The sequence below is a fragment of the Squalius cephalus genome, assembly GCF_949319135.1.
Source record: "Squalius cephalus genome assembly, chromosome: 12".
Taxonomy (NCBI): domain Eukaryota; kingdom Metazoa; phylum Chordata; class Actinopteri; order Cypriniformes; family Leuciscidae; genus Squalius; species Squalius cephalus.
The window spans coordinates 17325505-17350028 of NC_137133.1; the positions used below are offsets into that span (position 1 = coordinate 17325505).

General features: G+C 37.1%; 2 protein-coding genes across 8 annotated transcripts in view; one reads left to right on the forward strand and one right to left on the reverse strand.

Annotated features, from left to right (window-relative positions):
* Window positions 1-5246, reverse strand: part of rad51b (RAD51 paralog B) — a 55465-nt gene extending 50219 nt beyond the window's left edge. For 2 of the 7 annotated variants that reach the window (XR_013822892.1, XM_079887712.1), the window contains exons 1-5: window positions 5057-5246; window positions 2631-2833; window positions 1616-1687; window positions 1399-1512; window positions 1205-1309 (exon numbers count right to left, since the gene is read on the reverse strand). Coding sequence is in view for 5 of the 7 variants with exons in the window: in XM_079887712.1 (XP_079743838.1) it covers window positions 1205-1309; window positions 1399-1512; window positions 1616-1687; window positions 2631-2633 (294 nt within the window). In the remaining 2 variants the exon portion in view is untranslated. Of the gene's footprint in view, window positions 1-1204; window positions 1310-1398; window positions 1513-1615; window positions 1894-2630; window positions 2879-4431; window positions 4517-5056 lie in introns of those variants that run through there. The other 5 variants (XR_013822893.1, XM_079887710.1, XM_079887711.1 and 2 more) reach the window with 4 other exon arrangements.
* A 197-nt stretch (window positions 5247-5443) lies between these two features.
* On the forward strand, window positions 5444-23875 carry crip2l (cysteine-rich protein 2-like). The gene is made up of 8 exons (XM_079887718.1): window positions 5444-5517; window positions 11016-11110; window positions 20062-20119; window positions 20389-20514; window positions 20943-21011; window positions 21158-21252; window positions 23206-23263; window positions 23352-23875. The coding sequence occupies exons 1-8, from the start codon at window positions 5475-5477 to the stop codon at window positions 23414-23416; spliced, it is 609 nt and encodes a 202-aa protein (XP_079743844.1). The 5' UTR covers window positions 5444-5474; the 3' UTR covers window positions 23417-23875.
* Window positions 23876-24524: the final 649 nt, after the last annotated feature.

Consider the following 24524-nt stretch of genomic DNA (forward strand, 5'->3'; position numbering starts at 1 on the left):
TTAATTTTGATCATGGATTTTCTTGAAAATAAAACTGGGGGGAAAAAACTAAGATGTGTGTGTATAGCAAGTGGCAGTTTGTTGTTGTCTCACTAATCACGTCTTCAGGTTCTGCGCTCCTATTTTTTTTTTTAATTGATGGTTGTAGGAGAAGCCACACTGTAGGACTGTGCCTTAAAATTTCTGACACTGCCAGAGTTTCGTCTGAGGTAACATTTGATCGCAATGGTCATTAATCAATCTGCTATCGGCGAACATGTCAAACTAGTGATCAAAGACTGCAAGATACAGTATCTTTTAGGATCCACAAAATTTGTCTCAGACAGCCAAATAATGGCCATAATCACACAGAGCACACTAGGATTATAACTTTTTGACTATTCCTGTATCATAAATCGATGAACTTTTGCTTAAAAACAATGAAAGAGAAAATTTACATAGAGTCAGAAAATTATGGAAGAATAAATTGAACTGGAAAATTCAATTTGTTCTTCCATAATTTTGTGACTTCTGTTCAAATTACCACCATTCGCTCCTTGCTTCCTTTGATTTCTGCTCCAAGAAACTGGTACTGTCCAATAATTAGCATTTGACGTGACATTTTGCACGTTTCTTCTAGTTAAGATTCTTCTAAAGGCACACTTCTTCTTCTTCTATGTGACTGCTGAGATCTCACAAGATTATTGGTGCAGATAACCTTGTTCTTTTGTAAGGTAGTGTCACTTATCTTGTGCAACATTATATATAGCTATTGAAACAAATATCAAACAGTATCAAGTTGAGCTCTCTCTCTCTCTCTCTCTCTCATTTTGATTGTTCTAGAAAATTCCAGACAGGTCTAGGAAGTTTTAGGAAGGGCTACTTAGTTATAAGCAGTAACATTTGTTATATGGTTGATCCAATTGTTTATCTGGGGTGACTTTTTTTAAACTTAGAGAAATTAGGGCCTTTTTCATTGTTATTAAGCAAAAGTTAATCGATTTATGAAACAGGAAAGCTTTTATTTGAAAAATAGTCAAAACGTTTTAACCCATAGTGTGCACCTGGCTTCATATGTCATAATTTCGACTGTTTATCTCATAATAATGATTTACAAGAGATTTTCATTTCCTAATGTGGTAAAAAAAAAAAAGGATTCAACAGCATGATGGGGAGTAAATGGCATAATATCAATTTAGAATGCTACAAAAGTAGACCACCGTACCTCAGTGAGAGCACCCCGTGGCAGCCCTCCCTGCAGTAATCTGTCCAGGACAGGAAGTGATGTGGAGAAACACAGCTCTCCCTTTTTCCTCCATAAATCCAGTGCCTGCCATCAAAAACAAAACAACATTACTACTAATGAAAGGCTTTGCGCGATAAGTCAACAGGACCTGATGGGGTGTGTGAGTGACTTACGGTTCTCACGGTCGGTGAACAAGCTTTACTGACCAGACGCAGGAGCTCCAGAGCAGCGGGATAACTGAGTCCGCCCAGCCGCATGAGCTCCACGGGAGTGACGGACAGAACATCCTAAAGGGCAGAGTTACACAAGTCTTCACTGTACGACGGTTCCTCAAACAGAGCAATATATAATGTGATAAAAGTGCAGGTCAGGATGGTTGGACTCTCTTACCTGGCAGGTTTCCACCTGATGCCGCTTGAGTCGCTCGCAGAGATCAGCTGAGACACCCGTCCTTCGTAACTTCTTACTTGCCATTGACACACACACACACACACACACAAAACCTTAAAAGAGTTATGCGACCGTGATATAACTATGCTAAGCTAAATGACCACCTTCAGTAACGACTGCACACATGACACAGACAGCTTTAGGTTTTGGTTTAATAAAAAACCAAAAAAAAACCACCGTTATGAGTTTTGCAAAGCGCGCCCGGAAACAAACAGAAAAACAGCGCATGTGCATTGTGGGTAATGTAGTTTATTATACTAAAATGGAAAAACTTAGTAATATGATAGAAGAAGCAAGATTTAAAATCGAAAGGGCTCACAAACAAAAATGTAAATCTGGACAAACTAAAATAGTAAATATTCTGGCATATATTGTAGAGAAGTATACATTTGCTGTCTTATTTCTACTTTGTCTCAACAAAAATTAACCATGGTTTTATCATCGAAAAAGTGTAATAAACATGTTTTTTGGCGGATTGATTACCATTTGTATAACCACAGTTTTACTACAAATACCATGGTTAAACTATGGTTAGTGTAGCAAAAATAGTTTGGTTAATTTGTGGTTACCATGGTTTTACTACAATAACCACAGTTTGTTGGTTTTATTTGTAGTAAAAATGTGGTTAATTTTCATAAGGGTTAAGGTATTTTAAACTCCAAAATATTTTCACAAAATAATGAAGAACTAAGGTAAATGAGGGTTTACATTTCTCCCATTTGCATGTGTGATATTTATCATATCATACATTTATGATGACACAAATAATTTTCAGTGGGAAATGAACATGAAGTATTGTTATGAACAATAACAAACTTATTTGATAATTGATCATGACACTGAAAGAATTATGTTGATTAAACATTGATAGGGGATGCCATGAGCAATAATGATGATGTTATGTTTAACTAAAGAATGTAATTAACTGCTGAAAATAAATCATAATCATATTTACCATATTGTTTGTTTTGGCTTTATTAAATGCTTTCCTCTTGAATCTCTTTAATGTTTTGATAACCTTGGTGATCCTCCCAAGTTATTTTTGTCATGCCTCGCTGTCAACTCTGCCCTCTTGACGTCAGGACGATGGAGGTCTTTTTATGATTTCCTCATTTTAATAATCTTGGGAATTTTCTTGAGAAGAGACTTAATTTACACCTGCATGGAGGAGAAGGTGTGGTAAGATTCAACCAATTTCAGGGTCTACACAAAGAGAAGAGACAGAAAACTGTCAGAAGATTAAAAGTTTAGGTTTTAAGTACAATCAACTTAAATTAGCCTACATTAAACTGACTTTAAAAAAAAAAAAGTTGAATCTTGTATAACTTTAAAAAATAAAAATAAAAAAAAGTTGAAAATTGCTTTACATATGTTGTCATAACTCTCAGAAAAAAAAGGTACAAAAGCTGTCACTGGGGCGGTGTGTGTACCTAAAGAGTGCATCTTAGTACCTCAAAGTATATTGGTACCAAAAGTGTACATATTAGTACCTAAATGGCACATATTAGACCCTTTTGAAAGGGTACCGTCCCCCAGTAGTTTTATTTTATTTATTTTTTATTTATTTTTTTGAGAGAGAGAGAAAATAGAGTTCCAAAAATGTGAGGGGATGAGATGACAAATTTAAAGCATTTCCTACAATTTTTTTTAACATGATAAATGTATGGGAATCACAGTACCACTCCTTAAAAATAGTTTAGAGTCATTATGGCTTTTGAAAATAGATTCCTTTTTTTAGAGTGCATAATAGTCGCCAAATCAGATGACCAAGTCTTTGAGGAGATCATTGTGATAAAGTCAGCACCAGAAATATTTTTAACATGTACAATCAAATCAAACCGCCTCAAATACCCTTTTAAATGGAAAGACATGCCCTGGAGAAACTCTCTGACCCGTCACAGACGTTTGAGCCACAAGTATTTGAGAATGTTCTCATATGGCATCTGACGGCCAGTGTGAAGTTTGACTGGGACACACAGGAGACCCATGTATGGACAAAGTATCGGCCTGTCTTTCACTATCTCTGTACCTGATAGAGATAAGCAGCCTGTCTGTCCATGACACTTGGCAAAAGATCCACTGCAGGGTCTGGTTAAAATAGACTGAGAGGAATTACTGCAGATAAATCTGGCCGATATAAATATACATATAATATATAATTTTAATATAAAATACTTCATATATTATAAGTAAAATATTTAATGCAACAGAACTCAAAACATTGTCAATTGTTAATTTTATGGGGGAAACTGTTTGAAATACAGAAACATGCAGGACTTTTATAAAGCTTAAACATTCTCAACTAAATCAATCCTTCCGAATCGATGTTTAAAGGTTTTTGCATGTGCTCAACAACATGATCCACCTGTTTCTGTCTACAGTAAATGGCCCTTGTTCGTTGTTATCAGTTCCTTCATTTATTGATGTACTTTATTTGTTCACTTGTTATTCTAGTTCTGTAAACAGCACTGTAATGGCACACAAGGGTCAAAATGGATACATGCAAACAGTTTGAAAAATGTCAGTGGCATCTCTTCATTTGTATCTCACACATACGCCATACTCTTTCTCTTGCTTTCTCTTTTATAAGCGGGTCAAAAGTGATTTATTCATTCAGTCTTTTAAGTCCCCATGAAGGCAATATTGACGTTTTTTGGCTTTTAGTGTGAATATGTTAGCCCTGTTATCTATAAGCTAGTGTGCTCCAAAACAATGACAAAATTCACATTTAGAAGATGTAAGCGTTCAAAACGTACAGTCTCTCATTTCCGCCAAAATGGATCAATGATTTTGATGACATCACTCTGCACTTCAGCTTCTTATCAGATTTTCTGTCCAATCAAATGCTCTCTAGAATGTAAAGCCCCACCCCCAAATAGACACTGAAGCTGTGGCTAAAATTGGTCACTTGTTCTCATGGTGAATGGCAAATAGTGCACTAGGGGATAGGGAACAAAAACAAATTTTTTAAATATGTAATTTTGATTATAAAAGATGAGTTTTAAGGGATGCAATTATTGAATGCAGGGGGACTTTAAGAACTGTTCTCTGAAATGTTTTTTGGGGAACCCAAAATGCTTCTTTTGGAACCCTTTATTTATAAGAGTGTGTCCTGCTAACCCTATATATATATTCAAGATGACAAAATGTAGGGCAAAAGTCTAAAATATATTACTGATACATAAAATAATACACCTCACCGTATAATAAAGGATAAGCACATTGATTTAAGAACATTGACAAAGAAAAAGGGTTTAAATGACATTTAATTATTCAGTAAAAATATTAAATAATTTAGTAGGCCTATCTCAGTCATAGCTGCATACGATCTCAATTTCAAAATTGTAATCATCTTAAAAGAGATAGTCTGTATTTACTTACAGTTTAAATTTGTGGTGGTGTATTGGTTGATCAATAGCCTTTTCACTCAAAGCTGTTCACATAAATAAAAAAAATGAAAAGGTATTCATCCAGTTTTGTTAGGCTAATATTTGCATATTAATATTTACATTATATAATATTTTATATAATTTCCATTATGTCTGTGCTGCTGTATAGCTCTGCAGACAGAGGGGGAGAGAGCAGACATCTGTAGTTTAATGAAATGAAGGGTGAGCACATTCACTAGCCCCCTGACGTCATCGAGGGAGGATCCGCGCTCGCGCTGGCAAATGTTGAAATAGAGGATGCGCTCGCGCTTCAAGCATCGCTAAGAACGAAGGAGTCGCATTTACTGTGTCAGATCTAAATTAAAGAGAACTTGCTCATATCAAAAGGAAACCCTAGCTTTGCACGGAACATGGCATCAAAATGTCCCAAATGTGACAAAACTGTTTATTTTGGTAAGTCGCCAATTTTGCTTCCTTTTCAAAATCCCATGAATTAAACAATGCACACGCTGTCTGCAACGTAGATGTCATGATGTAGTGTGAATTTAGCCTACTTTCATTCTCATTTATCGTGGTATGCGTTGTAACTAACGTCTACAAACCACCCAGTGTGGGCTTGATAATTAACTGTCTAATCACGAGTGCACGATATTCTTACTAAATTAATTACGTTTTATGATTAAGATTTGTACACCTGATTACAGACGCTGCAGCTAATAAAACTATTTTATCTGCTGAGATTTGAGATACAATGAATATTGAAGTGGTGCAGTGAAATAAATACCATGGAAATCACCAATATGAACGAGAGGGAGAGAGCTTTTGGTTATTACTGATGTAATAATGTATGACGCATGAAATGCAGAATCGGGATGAATGAAAGTGTATAACTGTGTATATGTGAGCTCAGAATCCCATATTATTTAGTTAAAACGGGTGACTATACAATAGGTAAATATAATAATCAGGTGGATTTTTAATATAAAACTCAGGTTCATATTCGTTATGTAGCCTACTAGACTGAATACCTTTTCATCTTTAAATGTGATCAGCTGAGTGAAATAATTAGCATCAGCCAATACAACACCACCACAAATTGAAGTGCATAACTAGATTGAACATTCAGTTTTAATCTGGTTTGACCCATTTAATGCGGTTTCTACACTCTTCTGTCAGGTCTATACATTATTTATAGGCCTTTACTTTCCTTTCATTCTCAAAAAGCCTCCTGTGAATGTAGTGTGTGCCACATTTTGATTTATTGGACTATGTTAAACAGTGCTCTGCTTTTTTCTTCCTCTTTATCTTCTCTGGTTGAATTGATGGACATTTCTTTTAAACTGCAGGTGCATGTCATTTGGCATTTGTCCCTACAGTGTAATTAGTCATTAAATTATTAATTATTTATCATTAACAGCTGTCGGCTAGAATCATTTTTTGTAAAACTCCCTACAAGGTTTCATTTTTATACTAAAACATACTCTCACTGTAAATGAACAGCGTTAGTTTTGAGCAACACACCATGACGCTCAACATGTATGGCCCTGTTTACACTTGGTATTAAGATGCGTTTTGGTCGATCGGATCACGAGTAGACGAGTGAGACACAAACCTGTTTACACCTGGTGTTTTAATCCATCTCTTTTGTCCACTTTCGTCCACATTCGACCTGATTGCTTTCATAGTGTAGACACTCGTGTGATCAAATGCGTTCGAACAGCCACAAAAGACCATCTACTCTCTGCCTTCTGAGATAATGCGTAAACATTACTGGAAGCGTACTAGCCAGACAGGACTTAAACTTTTTCGGTTTGGTTAATTGGAAGACGAAAAACGTACCAAGCACAATGTTCTCTCACCATTCCTGATTTCTAACACACACTCACAGCGTTTGGCGTGGTCTTAGCGGCTGTCAGAGCAGAAACTAAAACTGCTGCTCTCCTTGTGTTTTTCTGCTTCGTGTTCATATGTAAATTGTGCAACCATATTTAGTCCATTAGATTGAAAGATCTGGAAAAAAAACATACATTTACCCGCCCATAGACCCTCCCCTTAAAGAAATCAGGACAGAAGTGGTTGAAAGTGGACAAAAGAGACGGATTAAAACACCAGGTGTAAACAGGAATGTGTCTCCCTCGTCTAGTTGAGATCCAATCGACCAAAACGCATCTTAAAGTCCCCCTGTAGTCATTGTATCCCTTAAAACTCATCTTTAATCACCAAAATGACATATTAAAAAAAAAAAAAATCGTTTAAAACAAATTTCTTCTTGCCTTAAAATAGCCTGAATGTAACTCTACACCCTTGCTAATTTAGTATACGCGGTTCTTTGAATATGCAAATTAGCCCCGCCTCCACTCACTCACACCAGCTCAGAGATCCACTCGTTGCCGATCACACGTTGATCTGATTGGTTACACTAGTTTGTGACGTCAGAAACACCAGCGATTTCAAACTGTGTTTTCGAGATTGTCTTTGGTTCACTGCAGTTTTAAGGAGAAAATACTCAGCAATGCTGTTGACTAATAAATTTGCACATGGTTTCTATTCCCACATAGACATATAAACAGCATTAAAGGCTTGATTTTCACCACAGGAGGACTTCAATATCATTGAATTGAATTCATATAAAAAAATTGTCCGTGCTAATATCATATGCTGAGTCTGAGCTGACTCCCTCCCACTGAGCACTATAGCCTAATAATTAACAAGTGAGAATCTACTTTGTCTCTGGCTGCTACTAGCTCTCATGAGACTTGAACAGCTGAGTAGTGTGACCTGGAAAAAGCATTCCTATTAAATTGAATACCACATAAAGTCTTTAAGTACTCAACCTGGCACATGGCTACTTTTAAATGGCTTTCAGTGGAGGAACACCCTTTTTGCCCACATAATTGTGCAGTTATGCCATAAGGCTATTGCTGAAGCGAACCACTTCTTTATCCTCTGATGTGTGCAGGACTTTCTCTCTTCAATCAGTATTTAGTAACCTTTTTTTCCTTAAAGAGTTAGTTCACCCAAAAAATAAATGTATCTCATTAATAACCCTGTGAGAGATTTGTTCATCTTTGAAACACAAAATGAAGATCTTTTTGATGAAATCTGAGAGCTTTCTGTCCCTCCATAGACAACAACGTCATAACCACTTTCAAGGCCCAGAAAGGAAGTAATGACATCGTTAAAATAGTCCATGTGACCACAGTGGTTCAACCTCAGTGTCAGAGACTGACAGGGAAGAGAAGAAATTGTTGAATAAAATCGTTTTCTTTTTTTGCACACAAAAGGTATTCTTGTCGCTTCATAACGTTAAGGTTGAACCACTTTAGTCACATGGACTATTTTAACGATGTCTTTACTACATTTCTGGGCCTTGAAAGTGGTTATGACACATATGAAAGCTCTCGGATTTCATCAAAAATATCTTCATTTGTGTTCCGATGAACAAAGGTCTCACAGGTTTGGAACAACATGAGGGTAAGTAATTAATGACAGCATTTTCATTTAGGGTGAACTAACCCTTTAAAGACACCATGAAATCAAAATGGAGAATTCTTGTTTTTTATGCAGTATTTATTTATAAATAATTTATCCATGCACATGATTATCGTATAAATTATCCTTTTTTTTTTTTTTTTTCATGTACTCTCCTAATATTTAATCAAAATAACATCGCCTCCCTCTTCTCTGATCTGATGATGTGTTTACTGACGTGAGGGCGGGGCAACCTGATGTCACTCACATGAGATCGTCCAATAGCAAACCACAACCATGCAATGATCCAATCTTGTCCCATATGTCAAGATCAAGTCACGCTCTTTTTTTTTTCTTGTTAGATTTCACTCATTTCACTCGAAAATACGTCACAATAGGATAGAAAATACAATCGTGTCTTGTTTCATACCGACTTTTAAGTTATTAGATTATTACTTTATCTAAAACTCTTTTTCAGTTTTGTTTCTAAAGTGTTTGCGACCTCTGCAACTTTCTGTCAGACTGAAATTTGCCATGCATATCCTCACTGTGGAAATAGCTAATTTGATACTCAGGTTAAGTGGACATCATGCAACCATTAAGCAGAACAGCAAATCTAGAGACAAGGACTACTGTCTGTTCAACTCTCAGCACATTTGTCTGCACCACAAAACGTTTAGTTTTACAACCTGTTCATTTCTTGCCAGATACGATTGAAGACAGAAAGTGAAATTGCATGCATTTAGCATGAAATGGAGATCAAAAGGCAAAAATAAATGCTGAAAAACAATGTTATAAAAAAAACCAATATTAAATTAATAATATATTATAATAAATAAATATATTTCCATTTTAGCTAGTTGCCTAGAAACAACACTACATGCCAATGGAAGATGCCAAACTACATGCCAGAAAGTAGCAGTGACTGGGTCCATATCCACTGCATTCCATTCGAATTAATGCATTTAATTATATACTGTACGCATTACACATTTAGGGTCTTGTGCTCACCAAACCTGCATATGATTGATCAAAAAATACAGTAAAACAACAGAGGTGTCAAAACAGTATGTAAAATACCAATTTAATATGTTTTAAAATGTCATTATTCCTGTTGGCAAAGCTGAATTTTCAGCATCATTACTCCAGTCTTTAGTGTCGCATGATCCTTCAGAAATCATTCTGATATGCTGACTTGATGCTCAAGAAACATTTCTTATTATTATCAACGTTGAAAATGTGCCTTTCACATGGTGTACCATGCCATATATATATATATATATATATATATATATATATATATATATATTTATTTTTTGTTTTGTTTTTTAAGACAATTATTCACTAGAATATAGTGTAAGAAAAGAAACCCTTTTTATTGGTTTATCCAAAGTCGTCCCTTCTTTATTAGCTGTTTTATTGTGTTATAGTGCTTTCAAAGTGAAGAAAATGGATTTGTTACCCTGAGGCAACATCCTGTAATAGAACACATAAAAATAAACATACTTCCCCAAACATCCCTGAATGGATTTCACAAAGTTTGACCTTAAATGTTATTGTGCTGTTCTTCAGTCTTGACTCACACTGACATGATGTGATGTCTGCTCTGTGAAGAACGGCTCATGAGGGTGTTCTGTGCTCCCTCAGGCATGTGCCTGGAATATACTGGCCTCGATATGAAGGGGTCAGGTTTGATAAGACCTTCACTCATCCACATATCCCTGATGTAATCTATGAGACCGTAAACAGATGGACATTAGGCATATTCATATTATTTCTTATTGGACACGCATTAAAGTCGGCATGAAAAAGAAACTGCGATAGTCTTTTCTTCCATGTTGTGACGTATATTCGAGTGAAACGGATTCATGAACAAGACAAAAAAAGGTTGAGATATGATTTTATGCATGGGGAATTGATTGTACGGTTGTGGTTTGATATTGGTCAACCTCATGGTTGTGACAGGTTGTCCCAGCCTCGCACCAGTAAACATCAGAGAAGAGAAGAGATGTCACTACAAGAAGGAGGGGAAGGTACTTCTATTAAAGATTACAAGTGCACATGAAATGTAAGAAAAAATATGTGCACAGATAAATTATTTATAATAAACACTGCAATATTCCATTTAAAAAATAAGAATTGTCAATTTTGATTTCATGGTGACTTTAATATGTGCAACATATAGCTATGTGTTATCTAAATAAATCTGTATGTGGTTCATAGCCTTTTTTGTTTTTCTAACGAGACAGTCTCAAACAAGACTCAAACCACTATTTCATAGAAGCTCTGATCTTTGCCAGGCACCATTACAGTAAGAGTCTCTACAAAGTAATTTCAGCTCAATTGTTATAATGAATATATTTGCTTCAGTGGAGAGAGTTAACACTTTTATCCAAAGAGCCTCTTAAACCATAATTTAAATGTACATCTTCAAACGAATGATGATCTGTAAAGGGGATAAATCTTTTTGTGTTTTGTAGCGGAGAAAGTGACATCTCTGGGGAAAGACTGGCACAAATTCTGTCTGAAGTGTGAACGCTGTAACAAGACCCTGAATCCAGGAGGACATGCAGAGGTGAGAGTAAGGCAGCTAAAACACTGAGAAAAAGAAAGTGCTGAAGAAGATAAAACCCCATTAAAAAAAAAAAACCATCCCCCCTTTTCCTACCTGTATATTAATATTGGTTTACAGTCTGAAAATGTATACAATTAAGTAATATTACATGAGCAAGAGAGCTGTTCCAAATATCAACACAATAACAACAATGCAAAAACATGAAAACTCTCTGACAGTAGGTGGCTGTTATAGAAAAGCAGAAATATAGAGGCCATCCCGGTTGCTGTGGTCCACAAAACAGTGCTGTGCGACTTTCTGTTTCTAACCTGCGGGGGGGAAAAGCCAAACAGTATTTACATGTTTTCAAAGAGCCATTCAGATTTTTGTATTAGCAATGTTGTTAATCACACAAAACCAAGTGTACAAGAGATCCGGTTCTGGACTCTTACTCTCCTCTCTCTTCCTCACTGTTGCTTAGCAAAATAGTCTGTACGTAAGTTTTATGTAGCAGAAGCAGATGAAGAGTTTGGTTCCAAAACGCGATAAACGGCATTAAAAAAAAATAAAAAATGGGGTTCCCTCAAAAATCAGTAGCCTATTGTATAGGTCGGTATTGAAAAGTACATTTTTAATTTTACGTAAAATGCGATATCCGCCGTGTTATTCTGTCATGTTTTCTCCCTTTCTTTCCAAACCGCGACAAACGCCAGTCTCCCTTCTCTGCAGAATGCGATAAATCCGCTCAACCAATCACAGCGCACCATTCCACGCATTGTAAACCATAACGGCGCCGCTTTGAATACACCCGGCATCCTAGTTTTCCTTATCTACTTTGTACTTTTTGATCAACAAACAAACAAAATAATGTATAATTTTAACGGCATTGATGAACCTGTGGTGGTTTCTGCGGTTGGGAAGAAACGTAAGCCATCGAAATCTAATCATTTACGTGAGGAGATTAAGAAGATGAGGCACTCGGGAGTAGGAAAAAATGCCGGCTGTTGCTTGTTCTCACACGACAGCATCAAGCTGACACGTTGACCCCAGGGGATCTTTTGAAAAACTTTCAATTGTTTTACTCAAAGTCAACCAAAACCGAGCAGGACCAAGCCATTACAGCTGATCGCCGTCAAAAAAGTTCAGGACGTATTTCCAAGCGATGGCTGATTGAATGTATTTTTAGTCCAGTGCCTGCATATGATTAGTATTGACCGAGTTCTGAGGCTGTCATATGTGGATCAACTTACTTTGTTGTGTATTTTCAACAGTTTCAATATGAAAAATAACTGTTATATTGATTCAATGGATTAATTGCATTTTGAAAAAAAAAGTGTCATGAATTTATTGCATTTTGGGGAAAAAATTATACATTTTTATAATAAATCTTTGAAAATCAAAATCTGGATTTGAATTTTTTATGTTATTATAACCTAAAGATGCTATGTGATAATTTGAAACAGAAAATAGTGGTTTTCATCTTGCCACTTTCTTGGTAAAGAAAACACATTTTTACTCAAATTAAAATGGATTTATCGTGTTTTGGAACCAAACTCTTCAGATTATCTTATTGGTATCACGTTAGGTGGTTATAATGAGCGCACGAAGATTACAAAAGGAGTACAAAATAAACAGTATTTTAATAATAATATTTAAGAGAGAACATGCAGGAGAACAGAGTAACATAACCACATTATTCAAAGACGACAAGGAACACAGAACTAAGGAAACTAAGGACTTAAATATATAAGAAGTGGTAATGAATGAACTGAACGTAATTAACTAGGGACTATGTAAACTAATAGGGAACACAGGCAGGCAGACAGGCAAACAGGAAAAGCCAAAACAGCATGATAATAAAACAGAAATAAACAGACCATTACTGTTATATTAGCTCCCCCTTCCGGCACGTCCTCACGCCGGGGATAGTTTAAACTGATGAGAGAGGGAGGGCGGAGACTCTGGAGGAGGACGAGGGGCTGGCAAAGGGCAGGAGACAAGAGGAGATGGTGGTGGGAGAAATCAAGGCAGCAGTGATGGTGGGAGGAGCCAGGGAGGAGAGGAGAGCAGGATGAGCCAGGTGGGAACCGAGACCACAGCCAGGACGAAGGCCCATGGCAGAGTTGGAAGAGGGAGACGCCATGATGGAGATTTGGCAGGTGGAGGGACGACAGATGGAGACAGAGCCGATAGAGGTGGAGACCCAGGCAGAGCTGATGAGACTGACAACACCAATGGTCCAGAAGACCAAGGCGGAGTCACAGTGACCGGCATCTGAGGTGGAACCAGGGTGCCAGGGGACTGCGATGGAGCCGGTGGGACCATACCTGTCAAGTTTTGGATTTGAAAATAAGGGACATTTTCCAGCACCCACCGCAAGCAGTCCCACCACCCCAACCAAGCTCCAGTATCCCTTACATTTTAAGACAGGTGTACAAGAAAGCTAAAATCACCACTTGTCAACCACTTATAAACTACAACTGGCTTTATGCACAGCTGCACTACTTCCTGAACTTCAGCCAGCTCCTTTGTTTCCTGTATGCCATTATTGGACAAACTGATTAATCCAGGTGTGTCTGATTATTGTTGTTGTGACTACTGAGGTCAGGCACACCTGGATTAATCAGTTAATATTTTTAAATGTATTAAATGTATTGTTTAATATGTAATGAAAATACATATATTTTCATTCCACACATTCTTTTCATTTCATATTGCTTTTCTTTTACAGTGTTTCTTTTCATTTCACATAATTTTTCTTTACTCTTTTAGTGAGTTATTGTACAAATTTGTTGCAGACTTTGCATTCGCGGTATTTACATGAGGGTTTTGTTTTTTTTGGCAGGAGTGCCTTCCGTCTCTGTCGTAGCGTCCATCATCCGTCTCTGTTTTTTTTTGTTTTTTTTCCCGCGTTGTCACTCATCATCTGACCTCACACACTAACCTTGCGACAACTGCCACCTACAGTACCTGTAGTAGGCTACTGCAGGTGGCAGTTATCGCGAGGCTAGTGACAGAGCTCAGATTGGGAATGTTTTTGTTTTTTTTACTCCGCCCGGGCCCAGGGTATTATTATTTTTTAATAACGCAGGTTAAAATACGGGAGATTTACGGGAAAATACTAATACAGGAGGACGGCGGGAAAGAAGGGTAAAATACAGGACTTTCCCATCCAAAACGGGATACTTGACAGGTATGGGTGGGACTGAGGACCAAGGTGGAGCCGGAGGAAAAGCAGAGCCTGGCGGAGCCAAATGAGTGAAGGGATAAAGCACAGCTGAAGGCCCAGAAGTCCGTGTCACAGGCGGAGCAATAACTGACCAAGGCAGTGCTAGAGGGATGAGGGAGCCCGGTGGAGCCGTAAGCACAACGGTTCTTGGTGGAGCCTATGGAGGTAGGAGCCAAGGTGAAGTCAACTGGTCGACAAGCTGAGGTAGAGTGACAGGCTGGAGGCGGAGCCAGGGGATCCTCTTGCCAAAGCGGAGCTGGAGACTGGAAGATCCCATGCAGATCCACACAGCAGAGTGGGGTCGGAGTAGGAGCCGAGGGAAACAGCGGAGGCGGAGCAGAGGATCTGGCTGTCATTAGTAGAGGAGGTGGGAGGGGATGCTAGACAGGATTACTGGAGATCCAGGAGACTTGGAGCTGGGTGAAACCAGTGGAGACACAGGAGACTTGGAGCTGAGCGAAACTAGTGGAGATGGGAGACTACAGGGATAATCCTTTTCCAAATTCTCATCAAAAATTACAGAGGCCAGCTGCAGCTCACCCTCGGCGGGAGTGTGGGCAGGGCTGTCTGTTTTAGATAATAATGCAGATAATTCACTGATTATAACACACTGGGTCTCATTCACTAAGCATGTGTACACACAAATTTGTGCATGAGATCTGCGCACAAAAGTTTTCACAAACAAATCATTCACCAAAAACTTTCATACTAAAATGTATTCTAAATTTACAAAAAAATTAGGGACAACTGTGTCTCTGTGCGGCTGTCACGGTTAGGTGGCTGTAGTGAAGCTCACAACGATGAAGATTATCAGAGCAAACAATCCTTTAATAAATAAATCAAAATGACACAGGTAACCTCAAGAAACAGGTATCACAACCACGTATCATAAATATAAAACAATCCAAGACAAGGAGCAGACTGAAACTGAGGGCTTAAATACATGAGGGTAAATACTTCAGGGTAAACAAAGGAGGCAGAATGTGAACAGAACGAAAACACAAACAGAGCATAATCCCTGACAGCGGCCTTATAATCGTGTTAAGAAGTTATATTTCATTTTAACACATTTATAATTATATTATTGTGGCGAGCAGGACTAGGCCGAGGGCCGTGGGAGAGAGGCACGAGGCCGGTGGCGTGATTACTCTGATGAGCGACAACTGCGCGACGCACCGGTCTCGTATCTCTCACGGAGGAGCGGAAGCATAAAGGGGGAGCGACGACAGTGAAGAGCGAGAGAGGACAGGCCTGAATTTGTGTTGTGTTTTGTTTTATTTTATTGTGACAGCAGTCGTCCATGAGGGGCTGCTGTCTTTTACTTTGGTTTTGTATTTGTTTTATTTTGATATTAAAGTTTTTGAATGTTCGCCGGTTCCCGCCTCCTTCTTCCCATAACATCTGAACTTCGTTACAATTATATTATATTATTTCTATATAAAATTATAAAATAAAATTAATTAATAATACAATTTAATTTCAAATGAAACATATTTCATCATATACAGTGAAAGAGTAGGAAAAGCTGCGTTATAACATCAGCTGTGAGTTTTCTCTGAGTAATATACACATATGTGCAGCTGGCTAATGAAAGGTCTGTATAAAAATAGTTTATTGTGTTTGAACTGGTTTTGAGAATGACACAATTGACATTGCTTGAGGATCTGGCGAGAGCACGTCTGCAGAGAGCCCCATGTTGACAAGAGTAAGGAAAGGCTGTAAAGGAAAGGTTGTGCGGAAAGCCCTTATATGGAGATGGTTTGGGCATCTTTTATGCAAATTATCAAATGACTAATCTCGTGCACGCGCACGCTCATCTAGAATACTCTAAATTCACTAACATTAGAACGAGATTGAGAACAAATTCACGTGCATACTCGCGTGTTGTGAATTAGACTAAATTCTCATGTGTGTACAAATGAGAAATAATCCATGCAGTTATTAGTGAATGAGACCCAGTTATCAGCGGTGCAAAGAGCCTTAGTTCTGCGAAAATATCATCCCCCTTTGAAATATGCGCACTTGTAGTGTACCTTAAAAGACCATATTTCAAAGACAATAGAAGTACTGTGGTCTTAGTGCTTTTAGACTTGAGCTCGTTTTTGACTAATTAGACCACAAGATGCTTTCATCTCGGCTGGAACTTTCTATTGGTATCACAGGTACGGTACTCAAATGGTTTCAGTCTTTCCTGTCTAATAGAAGTTTCTGTTAGTATAGATGTTCATTCATCCTTGGCGACTCTCCTCATCTGTGGTGTACCCCAGGGATCGATTATGGATCAGTTATGAGTAGATTTGGGGTGTCGTACCACTGCTATGCGGACGACACCTCTCCAACATACCTATAACACACAATTATAATTCTGCATATAAGAGATTGGAAGTCTTCACAAACTCATATTGTGTCTCACTAACAATTTTATGCTACTTAACAATGTTAAAACCCAAATTATACAATTCGGGCCAAAAGAGCATTCTGATGATAACTTGATCGATTTAGGCACCCTCACGCCGTATACATCTGACGTTAAAAAGATTTAGGAGTTTACCTAGATAGTCTTAAATTAGATAAATAAATTAATGTCATAGTTAGCACTAGCTTTTAGCATCTTCGTCGGTTAGCCAATGTTAAACCCTTTTAAGCAGGGATAGTTTTGAAATAGTTATTCACACCTTTATTTCAACACGACTCATTTACTGTAATTCATTGTATGTCGGGTTACCTCTCTCCTCCATCTCTCATCTCCCAGTGGTCTAAAATGCGGCTGCCTGTCTGCTCACGGGAAGCCGCAAACGAGATCATGTCACACCAATTTTACGCTCTCTGCACTGGCTGCAATCCCAAACCCGAATTGATTTTAAAATTATATTATTTGATTAAAAGCTCTCAACAAACTAGCCCTTAAATACCTTCCCGGCTTAATTGTTACTCACAACTCATCACTTGCTCGAAATCATCATCTCCTGTCTCCCACAGATGAAGCCAGTGCCTTCGCAGTGGCTGGCTCCAAATCCATGTCCTTTTCTTCTGTGCTTTTAATCTTTTGTAACTTTTATGTGTTTACTGCTCTTATTTTCCTTCTCTCTTTTTTATGTACAGCACTTTGTTCAAACAAGGTTGATTATAAATGTGCCTTACAAATAATCTGAATTGAAATTTAATTGAATTATGAAATTACATCAGTGATGTGCATGTCTTCTGAAATGAATTTTATACACATATATACATAAATATATACACATATATATATAAATTTAATTAATGTTGTTGTCATGTCTATGGTAAATGGTAAATGGACTGCATTTATATAGCGCTTTCACAGACCTATGGCCACCAAAGCGCTTTACCTCACATTCACCCATTCACTCTCTCATTCATACACCGACGGCGAATAGACGGAATAGACACCGAATAGACGGTCTATTCACATGGTACTTGTTAAATATCACTTTACGTTATAAAAAAAAAAAAAACACATCTGCACGCACGAAAACAAGAGGTGGGATTTACCAAGTGAACCAATCATAACTAATCATAACCAATCATAACATGATAGAGGCATTGCCTCCTCTCACGTGACTTTTCCCCATTCATTCTTAAATTACCCCACTAAACCCTCCACATGCTTTAGAGGCTCTGTTAAAAGTCAATGGGCTCAGGGGAGGCAAGACACACACAGTGTCCCACTGTAAAAAAAAAAAGTGATTTATACACTTCTTAATGTCACATTTTGAAATATTTGCGTTGTTTTATTTTTGTAATATGGATTATTTTCTCATAAATTTTTTTTGAGGCGGCACTGCCTCTATGGAGAAAATGCCAATATGTACTTAAAGGACAAGTTCTGTATTTTACACTTAAAGCCCTGTTTACAGATCGTTTCTGATGAAATAGAACGGTTAAGATTAAAATTTGGACAAATGCTGCTGTCCCGAGAATTTTAGGTTTCTTTCGCTTCCCCCCCCCCCCACCTCCAGAATGGCTGCTTATGTGCACTGGAACAATCCTTCCTAAAAACGAATTAAACTTTCGTTTACAAAGACGTGAAACTCACCGAGTGGTCAGGGGTGTTCACTGATATGCTTACACAAAAATCGCTGCAAAAGATGCTTAAACTTTATGTTACTACTTATGTGGGTCAAAAAAGCACTATTAAAGGGACACTATGCAAGTCTGAGTGTTTTTTCTCTACGAGCTCCCCCTAGTGTCTGGTAGTATAATGCTTTCAAACACTCTGTCGTAAAAACGAACTGTTGTCCCTCCCCCCTCGCCACGAGCAACCCAGCTGATCAGCTGTCAACCCAGCTGAGCAGAGGAACCGGCTATTTCAAAACCAGTTATGTCTACCGAGGCAAGTAAAGCAATACTTTCTTTCCAACTGATGGCGATTTTTTTATTTATTGTGTTGTCATGCATACTAGTATTTTTACCGGGAACGAACGATATGAACGAGGCGAACTACTGCTTTCGTGTTTGTTTGTTTGTTTTTGGGAGAATGGGCATGAGCATAAAAAAATATATATATATCGGAGGCTAATATTTGTCTAAAGTTATATTAGCAAGGTCTATAAGTTCATCTGGTAGAATGATGGTTTACCTTTGCTTGTCTAAGAAAACATCAGAACGTTTTTTCTAGCTCGATCATGATATGTGCAACATTTTGCGCGTCTGATATTGCCTATTATCAGACGCGTTGACTTAGTGACATAAAATAAAAGTGTAAGTTACACAAATAAAACCGACAGAGGAACGGCCAAACAACTACAGAAATCAAACGTGTTTGCTATGACAATGCTAACATCAAAGTTATAGTATCTAGCGTACTAGTAAGCCCCTAACAGACAGCGATCATAATAAAAACCTTTACAGACAATAGCAAACATCCTGAGGTCGCAATTACTTGAAATTTAAATATTAAAAACAGTTTATTCCAAAGATACTTAACTTACAAGTGCAACAGCAGGATCAGCATCCGTTTTGCAGGCTTCTGTTTCTCTCAGTTCTCACCATTCTGAAAAAGCCGGTCCGATATATTTACTCGAGTCTGACTTCTTGCTCGGTCAGTCTCCCGTTTCCTCTTTCGTTGGTCCTCCGACAAAGATTTCCTAGCTTTCTGCTTCTTTTTTACAGGCTCAGCCTCAGCCATAACTCAATCTATCGTTGCCCTTTGCTTATAGCTAGCCCGCCGGTGCTTGAATAGGGGCGTGTACGTGTGCAGTGCCGTCAAGCAATTCGTTACATCGCGAGACCTGATATCACGCGATACTTCCTGACACCAACCCGCGTCCCAAAGTTGCAAGTGAGTTTTTTCCGCTCTCGGGCACCAGGGGGGTGCGAAACCACCACCATTCAACCCGAAATAAGTAATATAACCATTCCACTGACTCCGAAGCTGTTCAGTTAAGGTTAAAAAGTTACCTAGAGCACCTTTAAGTTAAACTAATTGCATTTAATATAAATTCAAACTATAACACATTCATTTAATTGTAAATAAGATGCCGTTAAATGTCCAAAACATTCAGTTTGCACTTAAGGATGTTCTTTTAAAGTATATTATTTCTGTAATAAGTATGTCTTTTTCACAAAGGCCAGTACAGTTGTTTGCTCTTTCGATGTTGAGAATATTTCATGCTCTAATCTTTGGACAGCATGAGTGTTAATTTTTGATGACAGCAGACAAGGATGGCAGGAACTGGATGCCTAATTAATCTCAGTGATGTGCTTTATCCACTGTAAACAGCATGATGGGAAACCATACTGCCACAAGCCATGCTATGCTGCCCTCTATGGACCAAAAGGTACAGTACATCTAATTAGTGTCTTGGATCTAACTATTCATAATTTGTGGGGCTTGCAGCAAGTAGGACACTCTCTCCTTTGATGCAACTGTTTCTTAATGAGACAGAGAGCCTGCACAGGAGCAGTTTCATCTCTTAAATCTCCGATCTTGAGATATGGATTAACGCTTCATGAATTTAAAGCCCATGTTGAATTTTTACAGACTGAAATGTTTAAAAACCTCCCATATAACAGAATCAGAAAAGAAGCAACTGTCTTCTTTCTGTAGGTGTGAATATTGGTGGGGCGGGATCATATGTCTATGAAGCACCTGTCAACGATGATGCTGCCCCTGTTGCCATGGAAACCAAACCCAAGGCTGAAGAGAAAAAGGCTACCAGGGGTCCAGTGAAGGGTGAGTTTGTCTGAAATACTGGTTATACTACTGTAGATCATAATACAGAAACTTAAGTTCACAGGTTTTTTATGGTGAATCATTTTATTAATCAAGTAATTAATGACAGAATTTTCATTTTTGGGTGAACTATCCCTTTAAAAGTGGATTTTTTAGATGTTTCCACTAGTCTGAATTAGCATGTTATGAAAAGCCAAATAGCCGAAAATCTCGAAATGTTTTTGCCTGTAGTGTCTTGCCTTAAAGAACACCCCAATAATGACCTAACAATTTACATGGGAAAATCTACTTCTACTGTGTTTCTTTAGAACAATATCAGTGGTGACAATGAATTCTGTATTGTATTGTCTTACATTTATAAAAAACAAATGTTTGTTATTTAAATTAATGCTATGTATAAGAATAATTATTCACCTAATTTCCTCCAGCTGCAAGTTTCAGTTCGTTCTCTGGTGAGCCGAACATCTGCCCAAGGTGCAACAAAACAGTATACTTTGGTAAGCACTGACATTCAGACATTAAAGTTCACCAAAAATGGATTTGTGCAGGGACATGTGTGTTCAGCAGTGCCAGTACATACATTAGCATTTTGTTGTGGTCGACTGATGCTTACAGAAGGGCCTGTGTTTCCTGTGTGTTTCAGCTGAAAAGGTCAGTTCCCTGGGTAAAGACTGGCACAGACCCTGTCTGCGCTGTGAGAGGTGCAAGAAGACTCTGGCTCCTGGCAGCCATGCAGAGGTGAGTGACAGAAACACACTGCAGCTTTATTGCTGTGATTTTAACCCTTAAAGGGATAGTTCACCCAAAAATGAAAATTAGCCCATGATTTACTCACCCTCAAGTCATGCTAGGTGTATATGACATTCTTCTTTCAGACAAAGACAATTGGAGTTATATTAAAAAATGTCCTGGCTCTTCCAAGCTTTATAATGGCAGTGAATGGCCGTTTCTGTTTTGAAGTCCATAAAAGTGTATCTATCCATCATAAAAGTGCATCCATCCATCAAAAAAGTGCTCCACGCAGCTCTGGGGGGGTTAATAAAGGCCTTCTGAAGCGAAGCGGTGAGTTTGTGTAAGAAAAATATTAATATTTAACACGTTACAAAGTAAAACTCTAGCTTCCAGGCCAAATGGCCATACACAGTCTTGCGCCAAAAGTGCAACTTAAGCAACTTGTGATGTCGGAAGTAGCATAGTGCGTCATGGCATAGTGTAAATATCAGCAGTACGTCGCATTACTCGCATAAGTTGCGCTTAGACTTAAGTTGAATTTGTATATGTTCATGTGTCCTTTAGTTATTTTACTTCATAAAGTTTTTAATATGGATATTTTTCTTACACAAATGCATCGCTTCGCATCAGAAGGCCTTTATTAACCCCCCAGAGCCGTTTGGAGTTAGTTTATGATGGATAGATGCACTTTTTTTATATAACTCCGATTGTATTCATCTGAAAGAAGAATGTCATATACACCTAGGATGACTTGAGGGTGAGTAAATCATGGGCTAATTTTCATTTTTGGGTGAACTATCCCTTTAAACGTATACCTCAGGTCTTTATCGACCCGGGATGTCATTCACTACCCTCCCCGTCATTCATTTTTTAAAGTTGGACATAAGCATTCTTAGTATTCCACAATCTATTATAAACAATCTAAATAAAAAGAAAATAAATACAATTATAAAAGTCTATTTTTTTTTTTTAAAGTGTATAGGGTCGCTAGCGACCTGAGGTATGTAATAGTCTAAGTTTTTTTTTTTCTGCGCAACAAGAATTGAATCCCTGATGACTGAATAAGTGCAATTTACCTTTATTGTACACGGTGGCAATGTCTGATACACAATGATGAAGTGACGTTTCAATCATAGTTACTGCAGGCAGAAAACAAAAGAATAGAAAGTATCATCAGCAAAACTTAAAATGATTCAGTGATTTACTGCAGAGCAAGTACTGAACACAATCAAATATTAGTGTCACTGTCACTTGATGGTGGATCTGGTGAAGAAGCTGTCAGGGATCAAAATATTGGCTTTGAAGACATTGAAAACTATAGTTTTGTGAATATGGTTGAGACTGTGGATTTGAGCCAGATGCAGTATGATGGAAAAAAGCATCATGCTCAAATTGAACCCTTCCACGTTCCAAAAGATAATGAAATATGCTTTGTTTTAATATTTTGTAACAGTTCTTAAAATATTATTATTGAGATTCATCCAAGTTAGATATAGATCCGGGTCGCTAAAGACCCAAATATGTAATAATGAGTGGAGGAACATTATGATAATTTAAGAATTATGAGAATTTCATTTATATTGTTTTTATGTTTTTATTTGATCAAATGTGTATTTAAAAAATATATTTCCTCATATATTTTTGCCCCTTTTCATATTTTCATTTTAAATAATTTTATATTGTGCAATATATATATGTATATATATAAGCATTTGAAGGTTTTACTTGAATATATTTTCAATTTGAAAAACATATTTTCCTGCACCATGCTGTTTATATTTAGCATATATTTGAAATTTAATTTGGTCAGATTAAAATCTGTATGGGTTGCGTGGAAGTGTATATGTCCTGTCTCAGTGCTTTGTAATATCATAAAGGTGCAGCTCAGATTTAAATTGAAATGAAATGTGAAAACAAGTATTATTTAATAGTGTACATGGGTTCTGTTTTAAATTACAGCATGATGGCCAGCCCTACTGCCATAAACCCTGTTATGCTGTTCTTTTTGGACCAAAAGGTACATTTTCCAATTTAATATATATATTAAATAATATATTATGCTCATCATGATATGAGCATGATGTTTTCTCCCTGTTTTTGTTCAGGAGTTAATACCGGAGGTGTTGGCAGTTACATATACGAGGACCCAAACACTGAAAGCCAGTCCTAAGAACCACGAGCACACCAGCAGTATTAGCAACCTTAGATTCAAGCCTTTCGTCTGCTTCCTTTGAATATTCCTCTCTTTCTTGAATCTGCACTGATCTTGTTAATCTACAGAGAGCCACTTACATACTAATTCTACTCAAAATGAGCTAGTATTACTAATTACTAACAGAAATATGTGTTTAGCCTTTTTGCTGTATTTATGTATGTTTTTTTTATATATATATATTTTAAGAATGTAGTAGATAGATATTGGTTTAGGTTTTTTTGGACTGTGACGTTAAATTACAGTTTTAGTTAGTTTAGAATAAAACGTTTTTGTCATTAGTTCTAACATATGATTAGTTGTGTAGCATTTTAGCACACTTATTTATTATACATTACTGACACAAACTTTGCACTTAAGATATGTTCATGTATTAAAAAATATTTGTATTTGTAATTAAAAAATATTGTTAAGTGTATTGAGTTGTTTTGTTTCATTTCACTTTTGGGATGCAGAAAGAAAGAAAGAAAGAAAGAAAGAAAGAAAGAAAGAAAGAAAGAAAGAAAGAAAGAAAGAAAGAAAGAAAAATAATTTTAAAACTGAAAACAAAAAATATAAAAAAAATAAAATAAAAACTAACTTAAAATTGGGTAGAAATTACACATTTTGTGGCAAGTTAAATGGATGGGAAAAGGTGCTGTTATAATGATTATGTTGTTATAGGTCTAATATAATAATTAATATGTTTGTCTGCACAGAAAATAGCCTACAAGGATCTGCCACAAGTCATATTGAAGGCTAAAACAAACCAGTTATATGCATGAGTGCTATAAATACCTCAAAAACATTTAATCCCACGACATTCGTAACCAAAATTTACTTGGCAGGTCTAAACACATTTTTAATTTATTTTAAAGGATGTTGAATGTTGTCAAATTTCATTTGAATATTTTTACATCAATACCTGCGACCCTACATAAAAAGACAAGCGGTTTGGAGTGTGGATAGATGGATTTTCACCGCTGCAAACACTCAAACAAACAATTTTTTGAAACTTTTTTTTAAAATAAATGATCTAAAATATAAAATTATTGATTATATTATTATTATACATAAAATATTATAA